General features: G+C 32.4%; 1 protein-coding gene across 1 annotated transcript in view; it reads right to left on the minus strand.

The window, feature by feature from the left end:
• The window catches only part of bent (projectin protein bent), a 95,052-nt gene that overhangs the window by 33,738 nt on the left and 34,417 nt on the right, over positions 1–26,897 (minus strand). The window contains 35 exon segments of the mRNA XM_018451655.1: positions 223–534; positions 728–1,012; positions 1,376–1,678; positions 2,134–2,439; positions 2,760–3,350; positions 3,573–3,881; positions 3,957–4,163; positions 4,256–4,609; positions 4,693–4,817; positions 4,880–5,021; positions 5,132–5,276; positions 5,353–5,492; positions 5,576–5,720; positions 6,163–6,288; positions 11,725–11,861; positions 12,173–12,409; positions 12,570–12,720; positions 16,730–16,768; positions 18,829–18,873; positions 20,780–20,959; positions 22,536–22,550; positions 22,810–22,995; positions 23,629–23,778; positions 24,089–24,133; positions 24,317–24,358; positions 24,473–24,520; positions 24,980–25,018; positions 25,113–25,151; positions 25,473–25,511; positions 25,636–25,674; positions 25,811–25,849; positions 25,961–25,990; positions 26,110–26,148; positions 26,405–26,437; positions 26,655–26,708. Coding sequence (XP_018307157.1) covers positions 223–534; positions 728–1,012; positions 1,376–1,678; positions 2,134–2,439; positions 2,760–3,350; positions 3,573–3,881; positions 3,957–4,163; positions 4,256–4,609; positions 4,693–4,817; positions 4,880–5,021; positions 5,132–5,276; positions 5,353–5,492; positions 5,576–5,720; positions 6,163–6,288; positions 11,725–11,861; positions 12,173–12,409; positions 12,570–12,720; positions 16,730–16,768; positions 18,829–18,873; positions 20,780–20,959; positions 22,536–22,550; positions 22,810–22,995; positions 23,629–23,778; positions 24,089–24,133; positions 24,317–24,358; positions 24,473–24,520; positions 24,980–25,018; positions 25,113–25,151; positions 25,473–25,511; positions 25,636–25,674; positions 25,811–25,849; positions 25,961–25,990; positions 26,110–26,148; positions 26,405–26,437; positions 26,655–26,708 — 5,116 coding nt within the window.

Below are 26,897 nucleotides of genomic sequence, written 5' to 3' on the forward strand. Positions count from 1 at the left end.
GCGAGAACGAAGCAACTACGTTTTTGTCTTTTTTGCGAAAACAAAGCAAAAGGAGCATATCTCTACAGGACTTTTTTCTTATCAATCTCCTACATGCTCCCGAAGTTTTGACATTAAATTCCAAACACCCTGTATATTTCTTAAATTATTAAGATAATCATTAGATACATTATTTAATTATATATATATAAATATATATATATAAGGAAAATATCAATATACCGTAAGGATTCTTGGCAATAACGCCACGTTCACTCTCTAGAGGCTCCGAATCACCCTCGTCATTGACAGCTGTTACGCGGAACTTGTATTCGCTTCCAGGATTCAAGCCAGTGACTTCAAATTCAGTGTTCGGCGAATTTCCAGGTACTTTGCCGACTCTGACCCATTTACCGGTCTTTGTGTCCATTTTCTCGATTTCGTACTCTTTAATTGGCACACCGCCATCATCGTCTGGCTTCTCCCACTTCACCTTCGCTGAGGTATTGGTGACATCGCTGACTTTTAGAGGTCCTTTAGGAGCATCCGGTTTTCCTGGGAGAAAAAAATTTTACTATAAAGATCCTTTTCTTTTTAAGACTCTTGTATATCTAAAAATCGATTCGTGCAACTGATACAAAAATAAGATAATAAAATATTAAACTAATCAACAAGTTTAGTAAATATTAATAAATATGAGATCCTTATACATGGAACGTCGCAAAAAGAATTTGAAAGTTGGACTTACCGAGTACGGTAAACTCGACGGTTTCTTCGTCTTTGCCATTAGCATTCTCAGCAATAAGAGTGTATTTTCCGGTGTCCTTGCGCATTGCATTCACGACCGTAAAGTCCGTGTGATATTCGACATTCTCGATCTTAATGCGCTCAGTGGTAGTTAACGGGATGTTATCTCTCCAGACCCATTTGATCTCCGGTGGAGGTTCACCAGATACATCCACAGACCACTTATGGGTGCGACCAGCTTTGATGATGACTGATTTGAAATTGGTTCGGTCGATCCTTGGTCTTACTGAAAATTTTTCCAATTTTAAGAAATAACTGCAATAGTTTTCCAGTAATTGCAATAATTTTTACAAGTATTATAGAAATTTTTCAGATTTGATTGCGTTGAAAGTCCGACAACCATATCGGCACGCATTTATCATTTCTGAAATTAATTCATTTAAATGAATTTACAATAGTTCAACATCTTAACGTTCTGACCGTTATGGCGCTTCTTAATTTAAAATTATTATGTTTAACATTAGCGGTCTTTCAATCTTATTATTATTATAGAAATGTTGAAAAAAATCTTTTAATTATTATTAATAATTGAAAATTCCATCGATTCTATATGACTAACAATAAATTATGAACCATAACTTTAACTTACAATTTCGGTGTTTGCACAGATGATTGTCTGTGGGATCGCTTGGCTCGCTAGGACCGGCCTTATTGTGAGCGCGAACGCGAAATTGATACACCATCTTTTCTTTAAGGCCTTCAACTTTAGCCTCAGGTGTCGAGTCGGTGGTCTTCATTACCTCAACCCAATCGACGGCGAATTTGTCCTTCACCTCGACAGTATAATGAGTGATCGTTCTGCCACCGTCGCTTTGCGGTTTCTCCCATTTCAAAGATACACTGACGTTATCATAATCAAAGATCTGCGGTTTGCCAGGTTTACCGGGTTCGTCTGTCGCAAATATATAAAATTGACTTAAAACATTACTTCATTAACAATACTATATTAAAATTATACAGGGTGTCCCATCTTAAAGGAGCCATTCAAATATCTCAGAAACACTGTTAAATCGAAAAATGTTTCAGACAAAAGTTTTGTGAATTAACAACGCCACCCAAGGTCAAACCAATGGTACCATTTTATGTTCCCCTCGAAGTGACAAAACTTTTGTCTGAAACATTTTTCGATTTAACGCAGTGTTTCTGAGATATTTGAATGGATCCTTTAAAATGGAACACCCTGTATAATACCTAATTAAATTAAATTAATTAAATTAAATTAACGATATTTATGTTGCTGAATTTTATTTTGAACATTAATTTCTCCCTACGAAATAGTTTTGTTAATTATCTATTTCTATCCAGAAAAACTATGAATTGTTAGAAATATTATAGATATCTCCTTACCATAAGGATTTTTCGCGAGGATGGCTTCCTCGACCTCCAAAGGTTCGGATTCGCCTTCCTTATTGACCGCTTTGACACGGAACTTATATTTCTTCTTGGGCGTTAGACCAGAGAACGTGAAAACCTTCTCGTTGGGGCCAGTTTCTCCAGCTGGAATCCATCGTCCAGTATCCAGATCCATCTTTTCCAATACATAACCCGTGATATCGGTACCACCGTTATCCTCCGGCGTGTCCCACTTGACTTTAACGTGATCGGAGCGTACTTCCTCCACTTTGAGAGGTCCTTGTGGAATCGACGGCTTGTCTATAAAAAGATAATGAATTTACACCATATAACACAACTTTCGATTAATATTCTACAATTAAAAAATCAAACGATAAAATAAATATTTCTTTGCCAATAAATTTAAATTATTTAAATTGTTTTACTCTCAAATTTTTAATTTTCTTCAAATAACTAATAAAAATATTTTATTTTATCGTTAAAATATATATGATTTATTGTAAATTTTCGCGTAAATTTCCTTTAAAATTTATTTTAATTTAATCAAGAAAAATGTCAATTAAAAAAATTGTTTAATTCAAAAGAGTTTTGCGAGATATTAAAAGATGCAATTGACTCACCAAGAACAACAACGTCGGCAACGCTCTCGCAGGTACCAGAACTGTTCGTCAATACCAATTTATATTTTCCGGAATCAGGTCTGGTGGTCTTCCTAACTGTCAGGACGGTATTTTTCTCGTATTTGTCGATCGTGACTCTTTCGGCCGTATCCTGGACTATCTCCTTCTGGCCCAAAAACCAGTGCACCTCTGGTTCTGGTTCGCCAGCGTACTTGATATCATACTTGATGACTTGACCCTTTTTGACGACTAAGTTTGTAAGACCATCGCCGATAATGTATGGCTTAACAAATCGGCATTTGGCGATAATTGGTTTAGTGGCATCAGACGGTTCACCAGGACCTGCCTTGTTTACTGCTCGTATCCTAAACTCGTACTGCGTGCCTTCTTTAAGACCATCAATAGTCGCTTGAGTCACATCGCCCTCAATCTGCTTGCCCGTTACCCATTCCTTGCCGAACTTCTCCTTGTACTCAATTATATAGCCAGTAATCGGTGCACCGCCATCATTTTCGGGCTTTGTCCATGTCAGATCAGCGTGATCCTTATCCCAATCGGTTACGTCGACATTTGTGGGTTTACCTGGTTCGTCTAAAAGACACAAGAATATCTTGATTTACTTCTTTCACTTTAATTTATATTTACTAATCACCAAATCAACATCCAAATAGTGAGATTAAATTGTTATAATTAACTTTTACACCTAAAATCAGTTCGTTATCTCTTTTAATTTTTAAGAAGATATGAATTTTATTGTAGAAGATAATATTAATTTTTACATAAAAATATCAATTAATTTGCGATAAAATTTACCCCACGGATCCTTGGCTAAGACTGGCTTGGCGAACATTGCCGGTTCGCTGGAACCGAGTTTATTCACTGCTCGTATGCGAAACTTGTATTCCCTCTTTGCAATTAGATCTTCAACTTTGTAGACACATTTTTCACCCGACATAACTTCACCCACATTATCCCATTGAGATTTTAAGCTAAGATCTAGGCGTTCAATAACATATTTCGTGATGGGTGTGCCGCCATCATCCTTCGACGGTTTGAAGGATACGACGCAAGAATTTTGGAAAATCTCATTAATTTCAACGTCGTACGGTGGAGATGGGACGTCTAAAAAAAATAGTTCATAAATAAAAAAATAAGACATATCATTTTACATATAAAAAAATTTATAAAAGTACAAACCTTGCATAACAATATTGACATCCTTTACTTCTTCACCTTGATTATTACCAATCTTAATCTGATAGATACCAGACGATTCGCGTTGAGGTTTTTTGATTTTATATGTGATTTTATCCTCACCAACGACAATTTCAACGTCCTTGAGAGGTAGTGGTTTGCCGTCTTTCATCAGTTTCGCTTCCACTTGACTCTGCTTGGTGCCATCAACTTCAAATTTCAAAAATAAATTTTCCATTTTACAATACAACATTTTTACATCATAAATTTTATCACATTATACATAAAATGTGAATCCTTACTTTTGAAAGGCACTACAAAGACCAACGGAGCGCTGCATGGTCCTTCGACTTTGTCGGGGAAATCAACGATCGGCTTGCTTTCGCCCTTGTTCACAGTGAGCTTACAACTGCTTGTTAGCTGACCACTCTCGCACATGATCTCGCCATCATCTGTCAATTCCAACTTATGGAAGACCAACTGGTGCTTGCCGCCGCCCAAATTCTTGATTTCCACTCTCTCATTAGGTTCGATCTTCTCTCCGTTAAAGAAGAATACAGCTGGCGCGGTCTGATCTTGAAGTTCGACATCCAGTACCAACTTCTCTCTCTCAACCGCGACGGTATCCTTCAGTTTCTTGTTGAAGCGATTGGCATCTATAATTTCCGAGAAGATACACAACCATATGATCTTTTTTCTTAAGAGCAATCAAAAATAAATTAAAGAATGTTATATTTACAGTTTATCACAATTTCAGCTTCGGTCTTGTCTGCGTTACTCACGCAAGAGTAAAGTCCGGCATCGGTGACTTTACAATCTTTAATAGTGAGCTTTCGTTTCCTGCCTTCTTCTTTAATTTGTACTCTAGCACAGAAATTATTTATTAAAAAAATGTTCTTAAAATAAAATATTACTTAAAAAAGTACCTTTTATCAGGCGTGATTGCTTGGTCACCCTTGAACCATTGGACGTCACCCGCGGCATCATCCAATTCGCAAAGTAATGTCAAGGTTTCCTTTTCTATCAACTGTTGGTGTTTCAGCACTTTGACGAATTTGTAAGGATATTCTATAGAAAACAAGATATTATTAAGTTTCATATACATTTAAAATTTTAGACAAAGTTGGAAATAAAAAATTGTAATTGAAATATTGTGATTTTTTTTAAATAAAACCTACCGACTATAGTGAGTACGGTTTCGGTCTTGTCCGCCTGCTTGTTTATTTTGCAAGTATATTCGTCACTATCTTCGAGAGTTGCGCTCCTGATCGCCAGCCGGCACACGCCGGACATATCTTTGGAAATACTATACTGGTCTCCATCCTAAAAAATAACAATGGGATTTTTTTAATACTGTAATGTTCCAAATATTAAATATTTATTCAGCGTAATAAATTACCTCGAGTTTCGTTTTGCCTTTGTACCAGGAAACTTGTGCCACATTAGAACTAACTGTACATTCCATGTAAGCTTCGTGTTTTGTAAAACCGCTGGTCTTTTTCGATAATGGCTTTAAGAAGGTAAACGTTGGATCAGGTTCTGAAATTAAAAGGATTTCAAAATTTATTTAGTGTAAAAGTTTGATTTTCAGAAAGAAGATTTATTCAAACTATGTTACGTACCATCTACATTGAGGAAAGCTGTGCTGGATACACCAGCAATTTCGATCGTATATTTTCCAGTGTCTTCGACTTTTGGTCCAGTAATAACTAACTGATAGCAATCCTCCTCATTTTTGAATTTGTATTTCGACGATGGGAATAATTCCTACATAAAAAGCAAATTATTTACAGTCAATTACTTCATAATCTTTAATCTGCTTTTCTAATTATAAAATGTATTACATAAAATATAATATATTTTACTCAACTCTTTTATACACTGAAAAAAGGAGTATTTAATTTTGAGCTATTAAAATGTCGTATCCTTATCTCCATTTTTTAAATACTTAAAGATGTTTTAGTTTTAAACTTTTTCCATAAACAAAACTATATGTTTGGATTTAAAATACATAGTGTTTTCAATCCGAACACGTAGTGTTTTATTTGTTGAAAAAGTATTTATTTAAAATTAAAACATCTTTAAGCGTTTAAAAAATGGAGACAAGAATAAAACATTTTAATATTTTAAAATTAAACACTTCTTTTTTCAGTGTAGCAAAAATAGAAAAATATAATTAAATAGTGATTATTTCTGAAGAAATACTTGCGTCTTTTCGGAAGAACCATTTCGGTTTGCAGTTCGGTTTTGAAAAGTTCGCTTCGAAGACAACTTTCTTATCTTTGCCTTCCTTGGCATACTGGTCTACCAGTGGCTTCAGGAAACTTTCTTGTTTCTGCCAAAGAAATACCATCAATCAACTATGAATCATATTCAAAAATTTAATTAAGAAATCCAATAGTAGTATTGTTCAACATCGACAGCAATCGCTTTGCCAGGTTACAAAAAAAGGTAGTAGGAAAAATCGGCGAAAAACTTGAAAAATGACGTCACTGCCTCTCTGTATGAGCAGAAGAACGGAGGGCGAGGACGAAAAAAGGCACGAAGACGAAATCTCTAGAAGGGATTCTAGAAGGAAATTCTAGATAAAAAATTTGCAAAAAGTCGATCGTTCGTCGACAGAATTGGCTTGATAAGCTTGTCTTCTAGCTCATGACTTATCATGCTTATTATTGTGATCATGCTTATGATCTAGCGTTAAACGGTTTTGAGGAAAAAAGAGTATGTTGGCTTCCTTGAAAAAAAAATAAAAATGTATTTGCTATTGCTCGAGCATAATGCGCGAGAAGATAGTTGCTGAAGAAGGCTTTGCTTATAATACATTCAAGAGACGACACCGATGAAGAAAGATATTATTTGATGCAAGAGGGAATCCAACTGTGAATATTTTTGCTGATGTTTTAATCAGTCTCATTTCAAATAAAAAATATTTAATAGATTTAAAGAAATTAATTCTATTGGACAAATAATGTTTAATATTAAAATTTGCATCTCATAAGTAAATATATAAATCAATAAATGTAAAATATTGTATTTGACATCCAATTTAACTTTTTTTTATAAGCTAAAAAATATTTTAATAAAAGATATATTAGCTTATAATTTTATTTATTAATGATAATTTAATTAAAAAGAGAAAGTAATTTTTTTTCCAATTATGTAAATTAGTAACTTTTTATATGAAAAACTTCTCACAGATTAGGATCCCTGCAAATAAATTTTAAACAGAATATTCTCTCAGAACATAAGAGAAAATTAGAGAAAGTTATATTATAGATCGAGCCAGAAGATGTAACAGAAACGACGTAAAACTTTGATCTTAAATAATTAATAAAATAGAATTTATTAATCAAAGGCAGAAGAAACAGTAGTAGAATTTAGGACGAGACAATTAATTTGTATAAAAGAATCGTCCAGAGAAAGAGCGAGCTCTCAAGCGAATCAGAGACAGAAGATAGGTAGATCGTCGAGTTTCGAAAACTGTCGAGGCAACAGTGACAGGCACAACAGATAGTCAATATCACGTGAAATTATTGATGGGAAGTTCGATTCATAGAGAATCGGTCCAACCTCCGTCTTGATGAAGTGATGCAGGATTGGCCAGTCGGGTATTAATTCGGCCAGAGACGGCCTACGCGATCCACTATTCTAGAAACAAGAAAAGGCACATCCGCTATCACAGTATCTTTTCGGAATACGTCGTGTTGATCTTGCTCGCTAATCGCTTTCAACGAAGAGCTATGATAGGCTTTTATTTCGAATTTAGTTGTTATTGCTAACTTTATTTATATTTGCTTTCATAAGTTTCGTTGTTTCAGATTTTCTGAATCAATTGTCGCTCGTCATTGTGAGTTATGCACGATTAATTGTGATTACGATCGTAAAACAGTTTTAATAATTCTAACAATTGTTAAGCTATATTAAGTTGTTACAGAATATTATCAAAATACTGAATATTAATAAAAATACTACATTAAATATTATTAAGCATAATATATAATTATGACAAATATTAAATTATTCGAATATCGTAAATATTCTATGTTTAATTATAATTCTATGATATTTTAAGATAAATGTGAGTCACATAATTTAATACAACGAAGTATAATGATAAGGAATGTTATTTGAATAATCTATATATATTGTTTAAATGAGGTTTGTTTGTTTGACTAATAATTTTTAATTCAAAAACATTCATGAAATCGTGTGCATGCGTGATGATAAGCATGTGTGATAATAAAATTCATATTAATTAAGCGAGACATGGATGATTTAATTGCAGTTACAGAATTTCAAGTATCCAATCTAATGTGGACCGGATTTATTGAAGAAGTTGGATAATCAAGGTATTTCATTTTATTAAAAAACATGTTTTAGATAGAAATAAGGCAATTAAGACAATGTGTCAAATAATAGGGATGTCAGATAATTGAAGTAATTCTATCTACTCTCTCTGTAATTTTAAATTATCTGTGTGATGCCCGTATCAGACCAGAGAGAAATTGAGATTAAGATTAAAATTAAGATTGAATTTGTGTGATCAATTAAAGCAAAATTTATTAAACTTGATATTGGTTTTCTATCTTCTGATTGCTTAAATTCAATCTCAATCTCAATATCAATCTCTATAGTCTGATAAAAGCATAAGAATTCATAAAATATCAACAAATTCATATTTGCTCCTCTGCTTCATAATTAAAAAAAATTTTTATAGATTATTTAAAAAAGCGCAGGCCAAAGGGATCTCTCAATCGTAAATAGTCGCAAGAATTTTAAAATATTCTTTGGAAAAGTTACGGATTTTAATATAATTATATTTCGAATTTTTGTGAAATGTGATCAAAACAAATGTATGTAAACATAAAATTCTTGCGAATAACTGGCTTTCGTTTTCAGCGATTTATTCGGTTTACATCCTTAGTCGGATTGATGTAATACCTGCCTTAATAAAACAAAGAGATCAGTTACAGTAACTTTAAACACCTACATCGTGTAAGAATCGATTTCTTTGCTGTGTTACAACAACAGAATTTTTATGTTTTATCTCGCTCAAAGGATCAAGAAAATCAAAAAAACACGGGGGTATTCTGGCAAATTATGATGTGAAATGATGAAGTACTGAAACGTATTAAAAAGTCTTGTAAGAAAGTCTTATTTTACTATCTTCCTTAATTCATAAATTTTAAATAATTGTTGATGTAATATGTAGATATAAATCATGTGCTGTAATATTCAAATTTAATTAACCAGAATACCGCGCAGGAAATAGAAGCCTTGCAGGGCGGTTCTGTTCTCTGTTTCATGGCTTTTTGGAATTTAATGCAAGGATGCATTCCTTTAAGATTTTTTTTCGCGAACCTTCTCCTTGGCGTGTGTCGCTAGTTTTGGCCAGTCGACGATTAGCTCCTGCAAACTTGGCCTGCGCTGAATGTCGAAGATATCCTGCATGCCCGGTATACACACATCATGGTTAATGCCACTCTTATACAATTAGCGCGCAATCAAAGAACTCTGATTTAAAGAAATATCTAATAAAAATTTTAAAAACCTTGAAGAAAGATGGCATTTAATTAATTTTTTTCGACTTCATAATGCGCTTTTTGCCATCGAGATATTTTTGTATTTAATTGTTGAATATCTTTTATTATAACTGTGAAATTCATTATATTAGAGTTCTTATCTTTTCCTACGTTACTTCTACATGTTTAGAGATAATGCTTTTCTCCTAATGTGGGGAATGTCACATGCAATGGATTTGGAATAATGCCAATTTCATCACACGTTATAGTTTACGTACACGTTGATAGTTTACATTTTTATATCTACTAGCAACTTTTCAGTTACGTTAATTATCGTGCTTGCTTGTTAATAAAGAAATATATAATAAATGTAGACATATACAGCTAGCCCTCAGTGGGCGCATCATGATCGTGATCCAGAGAGAGAGAATTTGAGAGATTTAACTCTCACTGAAATTTTTTATTCTTCTTATTTTAATTATAAAAAATGCAACTTTTCTTTTAATTCCAAATAATTTTCTTGTTGTTACAAACAAAGACATAAAAAATAGACAGCGCGATTCATATATAAGTAGTATTCAAATGTGGTCGACAATAACAAGAGAGGGACCGTTGGAACACAGCCAATCTCCCTCTCATTCTCACTCCCATTATACCGTTGAATGGAAAGAGATACAGATTGGCCGTCTTCCACAGTCCCTCTCTCTTACTTTTATCGACCATTTTGACCACGGATCGCGCAGTCCATTCTCTATGTCTTTGGTCACAAATAAAATATTTTTTTCTCTCGGTTGCGACAAATAAGTAATTTCTGAAACTTTCATTAGTTAGAGATTTGTTAGGGTATCCTATGTATAAGGAAAATTCTCGGATATGCTCTTAGTGCGATAAAATAATGTTTACAATGTAATTTCCATGCATTTTAAAAGACAAATATTGACAATATATTAATCTTGAATTATCAATTCTTTGTAGTAAAATCAAATGTACCAATCTAGAATTGGAATAATTTAACAACTTAAAGGCACAAAAGAGGGGTAGATGTAATTTAAAGTGCAGCATTAACTCTAAACCATACATAAAAGTGCATACGTTAAAAATGAAAAAAGAAAGTTATATTGCTTGCGCGAGTGAAGGTAAGGGGGAAGTAAAGAACTTGTAGCAAAATTTAGATAATGCCGTTTCAAAGAAAGTTTCAAATCTTCTGATAACAATCAAGAAATGACTACTATTCTGTAATTCTTTCCTACTTTATAGAGATATAGTAAAATTATTTATTTTCATTATTTTAAAATCTGTTAATATTTAAAGAAACAAAGTCAGATTGTATAGGTCCTAATGTTTCGTCAATGTTTTAAAATCGTAATCGTTATGCGTCATTATAATTTATTATGTGAATCGCTCGAGAAAAGACCTTGAGCCAGCTCCAGTTAGTTTCACCCTTCTTGTCGAGAGAAATTCGAAAGATCTCCACCCCCGCTGACAAGATGACTATTTCCTCGCCGTCTTGAAACCAGCCCGATCCATGCTGTTCGCTTCCTAGCGACTAGGAGACAGAGGTAGACAAAGAAGAGAAGAGAAAGACACAAAGAAAGGAACAGGCAGAAAATGCGTTCTGAGATCTTAAAGATGTATTATCTTCAAAATCTCTACTAAGTTGCCGTTAGCTATGCTAAATGAAAAAATTACTTAATGTATTTAATTATCTATCCAAAATATTATTCTGTAATATTATTTTAAATAAAAAATTAAAAAGTTCATTAGTTTTCGCCTTATTTTAATTTGTCTGTAATTAAATGGAAGAATATCTTGGCTGTTATAATATAATTGTCAAATAAAATTAAAAACAAAAAGAGAATTTCAAATTAGAATGTGGATTTATAAAGTAGGTAGTTCAACAGGCGGCGTTAAACTTATGTTACATATTTAACATTGTGTCAGCTGTTTTTACATTCATGAAGACACCATCAGGCTGTTAATGGCGTACTGAAATTGCCTTCGCACATCTCCGTTATGTATTATATCGATGGCGATTGTAAATGTGATGCGCAATCAATTTTATTTAAAAATATTACGCGCAATATATATACCATATATTGAATTAAACTTGTTTTAATGTTGAAGAGATATCCATTAAATTAAATAATATCCAAATAAATTTTAATTTAGTCTTGCTAAACAATTAACCTATTAATTTTTTACATAGTTTACATTTGCATATGTATGTATGTATATAGAATTAAACGTACCTTTTCCACTTTTTTCAATGCCGGCATGGGCTTCTCGACTTCCTTCAAATCTACTTTTTCTTGCTCAGCCTCTTCTCGTGCCCACTTTTGGTATTTCCTCTTCTTCAACATAGCACGGAAGTCCATGCCACTGGCGTCTGTCATTCATCCAACAAATCAAAATTAAAAATAACAAAACAAATTTTGTGTTATCACTAATATTGTAAATATTAGGATTATAGAGATTATATTAAATTTAAATTAAATATGATATAAGTATATAATGTCCAAATTTTTCTAATGTAAATAAATTAAATATTAAATAGAAAAACGCAATACGTTTGTATTTCTTATTTGGTGTTTGATCTTTATAAGATTAAGTCACCGATCTATATTAACTGGACACCGTGCTGAGACAATGGTTGCGTTTCGAATACAATTATACAATATGACTATTAAGTTGACTCACCGGAAACGTAGAGCTGCATCTCGGCGGAATCTTCGCCATGGATGTTGCTCACGACGATCTTGTAAGTTCCCTCGTCGTTGGGCTTCGTCTTCCTCATGCAGAGGGTGATCGTGTTGGTCTCCGAGTCAGTGAGGAATTTGAAGCGGCCACCCTCGATGATCTCGGTAATACCCTTGTAGAATTTGAAAGTTGGCGCGGGCGTGCCTTCCACCGCGACGGTGAGATACGCCGTCGAGTCTGTAAAAAGAATGCCAATAGAATTAACATTGTTAAAAGAATATGTTATTAAAAACTATTTTACGATGTTAGACATTTATTATTGTTGCAATTACATATGTCGATTTTAAGAAAATTTTTTCTACAATTTTTCTATTGGTTGAAGTGCAAAATGTATTACCTTCGACGGCGGAGTACGATTCCTGAACATCGACGATCTGGGGTGGTCCACCTGGTCCAACATCTCGCAGAGGTGTACTAGGTAAATTGATCCTATTCTCGAGGTCCGCCACGCTGGGTCTTCTAATGTCCGCTGTGCTCGGACGACGACGCTGGGCCATTCAAATAAAAATGTGATCAAATTTATACACACTTTGCAATCGCATTTAATATAGACACTGAAAAGCTTTTAAATAAAAGCGAGAATATTTAAAGCATAACGCGCGACGACTTCCGTCGATCATATAATTTAAATTTGAATAATAAATTTGATAAATCAACGTAATCAAAGAAACGCAAATCATGATCTGTGTTAATAAATGATTCATACCTAATAATAAAAAATGATAGTTAGATAAATATTTACTTATTTTTTAGAAATGCATCTTATTTATTTTTCGTGACGATACAATAAAAATTAATTTTATTATTCTTTAAATTATTTCTTGCAAAAACAGAAACTAACGAAAAAAAAGCAAAGAAATGGAAGTCGTCGTTATCGTTTGAAAAATCTGTAGCGCTCATGCGATTTCGCATATTTTGTACATTTTAATTATTACTTACGTTTATTTACATTTAATCATTGTGAGTTAACGTTATTTACATTGAAAATTAATTTACATTATTAATCAGCGTTACGTTTCACGCGTTAGTGACTTTGTGTTAGTCACTAAATCAAGTGAGTTTCAATAATGTTAATGACAATTCTAAAACACATTCTTTTCTCAGAATACATTGATTAGCAAGATAGGATCAATAAACATGGATAATTTCACATGACTTTTCGACTTTCATAAATTCTTCAATCGTGAGTAGCCATTACGATTTCAAGGTTTTCTTACTTAACAACTGTTTTATAAGATTAGCGACTACTGTTAATCTTCGATTTAATTAAATGTTTATATTTCACGTTTATATTTTTTAACAAATTATTTTATACATTTTGTATAATCAACTTACTTGCCTTATATTTTTATAAGTTTATCTTCATTTGCATGTGCAAAGAAAATATCTCAAATAATTTATGATAAATAATTAATCGAACATGTAAGAATCCCTTGAATACGTATAGTCGGACAAAGGAAATAGAAAGGGAATATATTAATCGGATGAATAAGAGATTGATGAAAGCAGGAAAACATAAAATTTTAATATTTTTTTAAACATTTGTAAGACCATTCTAGTAACAGAAAACATAAATAATACTAAAATCTATTTAAAGATATTTTTATAAAACTCGTGAAATTGTAGCAAAACGCATTTGCCATGAGATATGAACCGCAAAGCAAAAGTGTGAATCACAAGTTACGCGTGGGATGAGAATTTAAAACCGAAGTAGTTAATCGTTATTTATATAAAATAGTCGTCAGTCAAGAGACTTTCAGACGGGATTAAATTGCACAAGGAGGGACAACTTTATAGAATGAAAAAAAAGATACAAATCCAAAATAAAGAACTATTTTCTTTTCTATAATTATAAAAAAATTACAATATTAGATTTAATATTTGCAATGTTATGTGTTACAATATTAATTATATTATTATAAATATTATATTATGTTATTCCTACTAGTGCAATCAAATTCTTGTGATAATCTACGATAAGGCTATCATATGATAAAAACATCATTAACGATATTTTTGGCCTGTTCTTGCAAGCCGTCGATGTTAGAATACTAAAATACAAGAAAATTAACAGAAAGTTGGGGAAGAGAATGAAACATGAATTCGACATGATATGTATGACATGAATGACTTTTTATACTTTGGCGACGAAATGATTGCTTACTCCGTGAACCAATCTGATCCTCGTCAATTAAATTGCCGTTCGAATATTCTTCTAATGGGAAAATCAGTTATCAGGATTATTTACAAAGAGACACATTACGATATCTACACGATATGCACAAATACGATGTCGTACATTTATGAATTGGAACGATAAGATGATGAAACTTGTTTAATGTTTCTTTTCAAAGAGCGACATCGTATTCGTGACGATGAAAATGAGAATATTTCAATTCAATCTATTTAACATATAGTGTGAGCACGATGAATATTTACACCTATACATAAAATTCTACATAAAGATAAGTTATTTCACACATATATATCTTTAACATATAGGAGCAAACTGCTCAGTTTCAAATCTATCGCAGCAATATGCAGAATTGCAGAAGAGAACTGGGCTCTTCAACGTCAATCTTTTAATAAAAGGGCAAATTATTATAAAGATTAAGTGTAAGATATATTTGCCACAATTTATAAATAATTTTGCATAAATAATAAATGATTTTTAGCAACAAAAAAAACAATAAAAACAACAAAAAATCATTTTAATGTTACATATTAAATTGAAGTATTTCCATAAAAAAAACTTCATAGAATAAATTCTTAAATGTTTTATTTTATTCACAGGATATACTATGGACACTAAAATAAAGTTGCACTACTGCGACAAGTCTGATACCGAGTCGTACTGCAACTACTTAATTTTTAATGGTGGTAGATTTCGCACAAATAATTTTCTCAAAATACAATAAGATTGATAAAAAAATATGTCAGCTTCCTCCATGGATTATTTATAATGTAAATTAACTCCAATTTCTTACCACCATTACAATTGTATCTAAATTGCATCTATACAGCCGCATAAAATGTACAGGTGTATCCGCTCGAACTAATAAGCAGAATTTCCGCAACGCGGCCGCAATGAGCTTCTTCAGGCGTTACACATTGAACCGATTCATATTTTTAATTTTAATTACAAAGTTCGCATATAAATCGATGCAATGCAAAAAATCACCGTCTGCAAGCGCATTTCGTCGGCGTTGACTATTCGCGAAAAAGTGCTCTTTGCAAAATATTTATAGAACATACAGGTTTATAGAATAACATCCAAAAACTTTGCTCATATTAGTGTGATACTGATTTCTTCTTAATAAAAATATGAAGAAAAATCGGCATATCATTGAGTCGTAAGAAAACTTTACTTTCTCCTCAAATCTTTCTGATCTTAATTTTGATAAAATTTTTTATTTAGAATGAATAATAGTCTTAAGCAGAATTTCATTAATAAATAATCATCTCTCAATTAATCTCGATCAACTTTTAAATCTACTAATTTTTGGAGGCTATTCAAAAATATCCTGTATAAACAGTTTTCAAATTTTAAGCACGCAATAAATAAGAAAATAATATCGAGAATAATAACGTATATATAAACGTATATAACGTAAATGTAAACGTATATACAAAATAATATAAAAATATACATATGCGTACACGCACAACAGAGATATTGTGCTAACCTCTTTTTCTGGCAGTGCGCCTAGTCGGCTGGGCTTAGACTGTGTGTGGTGCGTGAAAAAATAAAAGATGAGATAGAAACAGAAGTAGAAACATAAAAGGGGTGGGCAAAGAGAGATTAGAATTCTTGATTTTTGAGGGGGGTTCCACAAGAAGTGGACTTTTATCTTGGGAGTGTGCTCGATATAATAGGGGGAGGGAGTGATTCATTTTTCGATGTGAGAGAAAAGAAAACTCAAATTATTGATCAGTAAATTATTTGCCAATATGCTCTCACGAACATATAATATTAAAAGATATTAAACCGGTATTAAAAATTACGATATTAAACCGCAAGTGGTTGAGAAAATAGCGGCTAGCGTGTTTATAGTAGCGGTAGCAGCAGCAGCAGCAACTTCAAAAACTTCAGTTAAAAACATGTCGCAGAATTATGTTTTTTATTATTATTAATGTCATCATCGTCATATGTCGTCATTATTGTTATTAATATTATTATTGCCGTCCCGTGGTAACGCGTGGCGTTGCTTTTGCCTCTCTCATCGGGGACTTCCCTCGCCAAGTATGTTTTTAGTTTTCGTTTTAGTTATTGGACTTTTATTATTTTGTCTTTCTGTAGGCGAACAAGGAAATAAAATCGACGCTTAAAAATTGTAAGGGCTTGAGAAGGGAGGGCGCAGAAAAATAGAAAAATCCAAAAAGGGTGGTCGGTAGTCCGTAAGACAAAAAAAGAAAAAGACAGAACATGATACGAAAGATTACTGGTATAATACTTTGAGCAGGTAAGCTTTGTGTTATAGCGAACACAAATCTCACCTTTGTTTCGAAAACCTCACCGGGCCGTAACTTTCCCAACTGCAAAAATCACAGAGACGAACACATGAGAGTCAAGTGACTGCTCGTCATCGTAGAGATATTCCTTTCATCGCTTTTGTTAACACGGATTTTTGTTAACTTTTCTCGACAGATTTACACAGAACGGACATTAAAATACCTCTTTCTCTTTTACAGAAACAGTTGACAAAAAGCGTTGATTCCGAAAATGGAAAACAAAAATGCTCCTGCGTGCTGGCTTCGCTGTTTCTATTAAGGGGCAAGAATTGGCTCTTTTTGCCGGATTAAAACGGAACTGCTTTTTTGTTATTTGCTTAGGACGGAGACTTGGTAAGGATAAATAAAAATCTGGGGTTGAAGGAATAAGGGAGAATCGCGGTAGACGAACACAAACGGGGGCTGTTCGAGGCTCGCCTTACCGACGTTGCGACGGCTTGTGCGTTTGCATTTCTGTGCGGTGCATTGCTAGACAGAACAGTGCGATTCGGCGGTGCGCGTTGTCAGCTAATACGTCAGTGAGTTTAGATGCAACCAGATTGCATGTGATCGTATGAAAGAGACGGATCTTTTAAAGAGCGAATCGCCATTCGTAAGAATAATCTGAAAATTGCATGTCGATTATCTCAAACCTGTCACATCGTATTCTTCATTATATTCGTATGAATTTCATGACAACTTCAAACTATAATTTCATTGCGGTTTTATATAATCGCTGTTTCGTAAATTTATTAAACTTTTTAATATAATTATTATTGATTTTTTACAACATGAAGGTTCAAGATAATCGACTAAAGAGAAGTAAGGGCGTATCGGTGGCTAGTTACAAGATTGCAACATTATCTTAGTGAAATTATTATTTACACTTATAAATACTTTTAATACACTGATGCTCAAAATTTTGTCACAAAAGAATTTAGAAGAGATTTGTAGGACAACCCATCGGATGTAGTAAATTCGTTCGAGTCCAATCAAATTCTTGGAATATTCACTTTTGTGCGACAAAATGTTCGAATTTACTAGATCAGTATGCGAGATAATAATTTAAATTTGATAGTAATGTACATTTAACTAACAGAAATGAAGTAACAAATATTTCACACGGACGATGAAGTTGATCGTCAGACATGATTCACACGTCTTGTCGCGCTGTTCGGAACGTTTATTAGCGTCTATGTCTATCTACAACGGCATAGTGCTTGCCAAGATCACCCAATGATCTATCGGGTAAAGATGTAAGCCAGGAACTTAAAATTTCGTATGCGAGTGATTAACATGCACACAGACAAGCCCTGACTTCTTTCGCTTCTCTCATCTCGCATTATCAATTATATAATGTTATTGTTATTATTATTATTATTGTCGTCAGAATATGCATATCGGTTGCAACAGATCCGTGCCAAGTGCAAAGATGCATTCGCTTTTTACTCGCTTATCAGATCTTGGATTACGTATGTCGAAACATCGAAAGGCACGTGCTAGATGTTGCTCCAACATCTTTTATTTTACCATAAATTAAAGAACAAGATCTTACAAAATATCTATTAACATTTATTAATTTTCCAAAATATCCATTAAGAAATTATGTTAAAAAAAGAAATACGTTTCTTAAAAATAAAGGATGCTGAAACTTTCCCAAAGTTTGCACGTCATCGTCGGGAATTTAACTGTTTGCTCTCGATGTGAACTTTATTCATTAATCGAATAATCAAACCATTATCGTCATAAAATATGCGTGATTAAATTCAAGACGACACGTGCCATAAAGTACGATCACAATAAGTAAATAGTAGTAAAAGGAGCAGGCAAGATCGAGCAAAGACAATCGGAAAGATTTCATCATAGTAATAAAATAGTTCATTAAAAAATAGTTCATTGCATTAAATAGTTCATTAAAAAAATTGCGTTACACTTATTTAATTCTTTTTTATTTCTTCTGTAATGCAGATTCTCTTTGCGCGATACTCCGGTGAGTGTGTACGAAAGAGTGTGTGAGAAAAGTAAGTAGAAGTGCATTTGGTAGTCGAGTAAGGTTGCAGACGAGACATTCGCTTCCGCGTTTTTCTCTCAGCGATTTATCTCACCTTGCGATCGTCCACCATCTCGCCGGGACGAAGCTTCCTATGCTCCTATGGACCAAATCTCTATTAACCACTACTGCGAGGTAAAGGTGGTTGTATTGTGCAAGTGTGTGTTTGTGTTTGCGTGTATACACAATGAACGATACTGCAACATGTTTACATTGTATAACATGATCGTTTCGATCGATCGGCGTTTGTCCTACCACCCTGTTAGACATATCAAAACGCATTCCCCGCTTTATCTTTATCTTGAAACCGAACCAAGTTTCGCGAAATTGACTAAAATTAATTACATCAACGCAAGTTATGCGTCTGTTTAATTTTAGTAACTTTAATTAATGCTTTTCTGCTATTTTCATTCTCGAAAGTTGCTCTAGTTTTAAGCAGTTAAGCTAAAAATATTTATTAAGAGGTGTAACGCTAATTATAATTCAGAAAGATTATTTTAAGGCAAATGTGAGATCTTATCTCGAAGTAACGAAATATCCGATGCAAGTTTTTACGGGGAACACCTTCGATGGTCTCGCTCTCAGCTGAGGTAATCCACATAATCGTCAATTATCCGTGTTTCTTCGACGTTCTTCTTCAGGAAGTGTCCGTTTAGTTCTTCAGATTCTTGCTTTTCGCAAGTCGGCATGCACCAATCTTGGACGTCCTCAATATTACGCATCACGGGTTGACTTTCTATTCTCGTTTTCTTTTTGGAAGAGATGCCTTTGCTGACGACGGGAGATAACGGAACTCAATTTTTTCGGGGGAAGGGACAAGGCAAGAAAGGAAGATGCTTCAGAAGCTGGTAAACTCTGGATCTTTCACTGATGAGGAGTTTCTAATCTAAATCTCACGCCTTGCTGACACTAAACGCGACGTGCGTCACTCGACGAGCTTGTCGTCGGGGATTCACGGCGCGTATCTATCACGAGTACGACACCACTAAGACCATCACTGGACTTACACTATAAAACTCAAAAAAAAGCTACAAAAAAACCTTAGGGCCAACCAGCAGTAGCCAGTCTACCTACTTGTTCGTCGAGTGTCTTACGCGACTCGTTAATCATCTACCTAATGGGACTCGTATAAACACTTTACACTTTGAAATATATTCAGTATAACATATTCTAAAATAATACAGGAAATGGAAACGTATAATTGTATACATTAAATTAATTTAGATAAATATAGAATTTGTACAAAAATATAGATTATTAATTCAATAATATTATTGAAATAAATATATTTCAATTAATTTAATATATGGATTTTACATTTAATATAATTTTCTCTCTCTTTTTAAATAATATTTTCGTTATATATTTTACATATATTCAAGAATGCAAAGTGTGTCGTATCACCCTCTTTGCTTTATTGACGTACAATAGAATAGGTATATACAAATAATAAAAATTAAAAATATGAAATTAATTTTTTTATAATACAATTATAATTGTATATATAAGAGGAAACAAAAAAGCCTTAAATCCATCAAACTTTAATGAGGCCTTAATATTGATTTGTGATTTAATATATTCTATCAAAAATAGATTCGTCACAATCATTTATTTTTGAACTTTCAAGCTAATTGGAACAATGTTTGGCGATTTGACAAGGTTCTTCCAATAAATTAATAAAATCAGTAAATGATATGTTTCCTCAGACCAATAAGATTTCTACAAAGCAAACTGGGTGATCTTTCATGAGCGTATGAGAATGCAACAAAGTTTTAAGCTCACGAAATTCTATTTGTGCAATAGCTTAAGAATTAAATTAACTGATCAAAACATAAATTCAAGAATTAAAGTTAAATTAAATTTTCTTGAAAACTCAGCGATTTAAAGAAATTAAATAGAATATCTCTAGAATATTATTTTACTCGTTTCTGTTGCATTCTTCAGCTCGGTCCCCTATAAGGTAGTCTATATATTTTCGCGAACACACAATACATTCCATAACATACCTCGTCACTAATGATCAAGCTGGGCCTACGACCCAATTCCTCGGGCGGTATGAGTGAACCACGTCGACTGCCAGCACCGCTTCCGGGTGCTAAAGAGCCCTTCCTGCTGCCGACCGGTGTCACGTCTTTGATAACTTCAATCTTGGGTGTTTCGGGCGCTTTAATTTCCGGTAACTTCGGCTACGACGATCGAAAATTGATTAATTAATAGCGCTTGCTTCCTATCGAGTCCGTTTAGAAGATTAAAAAAGTTAAAACTTTTTTCAATTTTATTAGTTAATTTAGTGTTCCTTCACACCAATTACACGTAATATATAATAATTTAATCTCTTCTCTTTGATTGGCAGAACAAATTTAGCTCCATACGTTTCATCAATAAATAATTTTTAGATAAGTACACGGAATTTTTTTTCTTAACATGATTAAAAAAAGGGTGTTGATATATTATTTAACAAATACAAATTATAAATACGAATTACATTTTTTTTAAAGATTTAAACATTTATGAATTGATAAAGACAAACAGAATCACAGTTACGTTAGTCAATCCTTGATAACTTTCAGCCGAATCCACAAATACACTTTAATGACTCGTTTTTATTAATAAAAAGTCATTACTTGATAGCGACCCCAAAACGATGACTTTATCAGCTGAGATATCGAAGTATCAGGATTTGTGTTAACACAGTGATTTAATACGGTCGCGCACGTAGGGCGATTACGACTGACCCTGCAATTCGAATCTGAGTTGCTATTGGGTCAGTCGTAATAAGGCCGAAAATAGCGATCGACGTTTTCCCCATCCTCGTTCACGACGACAACGACGACGAAGACGAGAAACCGATTTCAGGGGGATGATATACGAGCATTTATTCGCTAAAATAGTTCTGCCGCGGGCGCAGCGTCGCGCGATGCACAGAAGGCATTCATCGCTTGCCAAAGCAAGATTCGACCTAGCTGATTATTACCCCTTTTCATTTCTTCCCCTGCCACCTTCCCTATCCATTCGCAACGCGTTAATTGCGATTGTGCAGGTGGCACGAGGATATTTATGGCGCGGGGGCACTGCGTTTTCGACAAGAACAGAAAATATAAGATCGGTTCTCATGTCGAAATATCGTTTTGTCGCATTTTTGGAAGAGATTGTTCTAATTCCTAATCTAAAGGATTATTAACTGTACTGTCACACAGACTGCTTATTTAAAAAATAATTCGATTTTACACACACTCAAATAAATGTATAAGTATGAAATTAATATAAATTGAGTAGTCAAAAAAATAAGAGCATTCTCGGATATTCCGAGTAATTCTATAGTTTAATAAAACATTAGATGTAATTATTACATTTAATAAAATTTTAAAAAGTAACAAAGCATATACATAAATAAAATAATGAAACAATCTATCTATTATACATCATGTAAAATTGTGTGATCTCTTTGTTATTTGTATTTCAACATCTTGCATAGATATTGTATTTTTAGACATATACGGTTAGATATATGGTTCTTTAAAAATTTACCGTCCTTCCAAGCTTACAAAACGAGTGACGTGAGTTTATACCTCGGCTATAATTAAACCGTCCGTAAATCGGGCGAAAAATTAATTATCCTGAACCGCGTATCGCGAGGCTCGATCAAAACATCCTCGAGCAACGTGGTATTTTCAAACTTAGCAAGATTCCTCGTGCGAGCGAGTTTGGCAATTTGGCAAATTCATATTTTATCTTCATTATTAATAAGCGACAATTGCTTACCTTAGAATCGAATTTCTGCACGGCAACATGAAAACAAAAAGCATATAATTAGTCGAAAATTTGATTGACGTTTAAACGAACTTATATACATATATTACTACATCTTTTCTATAAATCTCTACAAATTTTTTATAAATCTATATACTAATCATAAAATATGTTTTTCAATGTATCTTTATTAATGTTTAAATTATTTATTATATATTTTTTTATTATTCTAACATAATGATTATAAAATATCGTTCATGTACAGAGATTTTAACCACTTCCTTACCTGTGTGACTGGTCTCTCAAGTTTTGTTTTATCGCGAGGAACAAAGTCGCCAAAATCAAATTCTTGAGGTTTCTCCAGGACAGCCCTCTCATAATCCGGAATCTCTGGAAGCTCGTAACCTGCATCCTTCGCTGCCTTCGTTGCCTTTGCCTTCTTCACATCGACCTTTTCCGCCTTCTCAGTTTTCTATATTATAATTGATAAACAATATAAAATCAAAGAGAAATTCACAAGAAGATAAATATTATTACATGTCAGACATGATGCTGGTTTAATCCTTGTACAAACCGCTGGTACAAGGAAAAATAAGTATCACAGATAACCTTATAAGAATAGAGCGAAGAGATGTGTGAAGGCAGAGAGGATTAAAAGAAAGAAGAAATATCAATCTCTTGATTTCTATTGAAAGAGATTTCTAAGAGTCTTATTAACGTCGTTATTAACATAAATAGAATTAATGAAAATCACAGAAGAGTTAGAATATATCGAAGAAAAATGAGTGCAACGTAGAGCTGAGAAATGTGCTGCAATGTATAAACATGTGCAGAATATAAATATTATTCAAAGAGAAAATAAGTTTAGACAGAGAACGTTTGATTAATTTTACTTGTAAGAACATAGAATGAGAGAAATATTTTTAAGTATATACACATAGAGAAACAAGAATGCGCACAAGTATATTTCGGCGCTGTTTAATAATTAGAAAACGAAATTAGAATTGCTGTAAATTGAAGTTTAGAAAAGAAGTTTAAAAACACAGAGAGTGCGAGATATAGAGATTGTGCAACAAGATCACGTTGATCCCTTTTGCAGGGCTACCTTGAGATCCACCCTGCCATTTTCAGCCTGTTGAGGCTGTTTTGGATCCTTCGTAACTGGTTTAAGCTGAATCCCCTGAAAGCTTTCGGTTTTTACTTCCTGTTTTGGTGGTAAACGGGATTTCGGTTTGGTCTCGATGGCATTCTTCGGCTATATTAATACATCGTTGTTAGGAGAAAAGCTTCATATAAAATATATAAATATGTTTGCTTTGCGGTATATCAAAACCAAATCTTAAAAAGCAAGGGATGCACAAATCTAAGTTAATCTAATACTATTCATTCAACGATACAATTAAATCTCATAATACTAAATAGAATATTAAATCAAACTTTTCTTTAATACTAATTTCTTAATTAATTTCGTTATTGTTTCTACATCTACTAACTGTGGTCTATTGGACGTTATTTTAAACAGTTTGAACGATTATCGTTAAATGTGATGAGAGAAATGAAATTACCTTAAGCTCGACTTTTTCTTGAGTTTTCTTCTCCTCCTCGAGTTGCTGAAATAAATAAAAATTCAATATTAGCAATATACATATATCTATATCTTTTTCTTTACAATTGTATAAAACATTTTAAAAATACTCAATGAAGAGAAATTGAAATTTTTAGATTAAAGTTCAAAAAATGCGTGTGTATTAGAGACTCTATATTAATTTTTTTATTATAAAAATTATAATTACCTTGACGGATTTCAGACCTTTCTTAGTGATCTCTTCTTCTTTCTACAAATAGAAATATAAAAATTAAACTCTTTCTTAATAAAATTTGTACCCTGTTTTATAGAAATATAAATGTTAGATTGTATATATATTGTGTATGTGTTTTATTAAATATACCTTCGGTTCTACTGGTTTAGGTGTAAGTTTCGTTGCAGGTTCCTCTTTCTACAAACACCAAAATTTGTTTTAATTCAATGCTCTATGAATTTCTTCTTAATATTAATTTAATTTCTTTGAAATTAGTTATATTATGTTTTATATTATATTAGTTTTTGAATGTTTAAATAATTTTGTATAAATTAATGTGTACAAAATGAAATCTTTTCTTTTAGAATAGTACGCATAATGTTCTGTTTTTGTTAATATTTATATATTTTAGTAAAAGACCTAACAATAAATTGTTAGAAGATTATTAATTATTATCTAGTTTAAAGATATAAAAGATAAAAATCTATTAATTTTATTGTAAAATGCTGAACGATTTTTGAGAGATTTATGTTTTTTGAATTAGTACGTCCGCGATACTTTTAGTATTTTTAATATTCAAAGCTTTTAATATTTTTTATGTTTCTAAACTTTTCAGAGTAAAAATTTTAGTTTTGATGTAATAAGCATTTGATGTACCTTTAATTCGTCTGGTTTAGGTTTAGCCATCGGTGTTTCCTAAAAGTGTATGAGTATTTAATAATTTTTAAATTTTTTATTTTTGTAACATTGTATGTTTCTGTTAACTCTTGTACAAATGTGTTTTATTTACCTTGACTTCTCCTGGTTTAGCCTTAGGCTTTTCTTCAATCTAAAAGTGTTTTTACAATTATAATATTTATGTGTAATATGCATAAAAACTTGAAAAGTATACCTATATAATATATATAATAAAATATATATACCTATAATTACAAAAAAATGATTGTGAAAGTATACCGTATATCTCGTTTTCCCCTTTAAGTGTATGGAATCAATTCTGTTTAATTTTTATGTAAAATGATAATTGCAAAAATGATACTTCGAGCTAAATTTTTTATCTAATTATCTTCTATTTTTTATTTTAATTGTTATTCTTCCGAATGTATGATGTGTATGGTGTTGTCAAAATAGTGCACAAATGTACGTGTACCTTTACATCTTTCTCTTTAATTTTAGCTTTTGGTTCCTCCTGAAAGTGTATATGTAAAATAAAAATTGTACATTTTTCGCGTCATCGCTATGATATAGTTTCATTTTAAAAGTCTAACTATTGAGCCTAGCTTTGCTTCTAAACAATACAACATTTTATGTACCTTTATTTCATTCGATTTAGACTTCGCCTTTGGCGCTTCCTAAAAGTGTATGATTGATGTTTAAATAGTGTCTTCTAAAAGTTACATTTATTTACTATACATATATAATCCATGTATTTTTTTCTTTTGTAAACCGCGAGTTAGACTTGCATAAATAATACAGATCTAAATATACCTTTATTTCCTCTAGTTTAGGTTTAGCTTTCGGTTCCTCCTAAAAATGCATGTGTAAATTTAAGTGTTAACGTCTTATTTTTCATACCAATATAGTCGAACCGATTATTAATAAAAAATAATAAAATGTGTTATAAAGCGTTTTGTGTACCTTTGGTTCGTCTGGTTTGGACTTGACTTCCTAAAAGTGTACGAGTATTTAATAGTGTTCCTCATCCTTTTTTATTTTATTGTGTTCTCTTTCTCTATTGTGCAAGTGTATATTGTTGCAAAATATATATAGTGTATGTGTAAGTATACCTTTGCTGCCTCTGCTTTAGGTTTGGCTTTCGGTTCCACCTAAAAATGTTCAAAATATGTTTGAATGTAGAAAATGTCTTAAAGTTACACATTTACGGCATAATACAGCTGGTTACGGTTAATACAGCTGGTGCTCATTTTTCAAATGTGGCGTGATATTAGAAAAGAGCAATATATTTTATATATTATGCTTTAACTGTGTATGTACATATCTCAGCTGTCTTTGCAGTGTTAATTGTGAGCGAAGAAATTGTTATGTATAGAAATACGACAATAGTGTAATTGTTTCATATACCTTCGCCTCTCCCGGTTTAGGCTTGACTTCCTCCTAAAATGTAGTAATAATATTTTTAAAATCCGAGTTTTTAAAACATAAATTTAATATTTTATATTTCATCCTACGATGGCTGAATGTAATTGTAAAAGGACAGTAAAATATTTATTTAAAATATTTATTAATTAAAAATATTTAAAATATATATTAATTAAAAATTAGTCATGTGTTGAAAATTTTATATGTATTTCGATTGTATTTTTTCGAGTACCTTCGGAGTTTCTGGTTTTCCGGGAGTTTTCGGTTTTATGGTTGGTTCCTCTTTCTAAAAAATATTTATATATTGTAAGATTCATATGTTGTAAAAGTGTATTCCTGTTTAAAAATGTGTAAACTGTGTAAAAGGTATTAATTGTGTAAAGATCTTATAAATAGTAAATAGATATATTGCAATTATACATATACAGGGTGGTCCACTTAAATCGACCGTCTGAAATATCTCGCTTATTTTTGA

This window comes from Mycetomoellerius zeteki, unplaced genomic scaffold (genome assembly GCF_001594055.1).
Source record: "Mycetomoellerius zeteki isolate Tzet28-1 unplaced genomic scaffold, Tzet1.0 scaffold316, whole genome shotgun sequence".
Lineage (NCBI taxonomy): Eukaryota > Metazoa > Arthropoda > Insecta > Hymenoptera > Formicidae > Mycetomoellerius > Mycetomoellerius zeteki.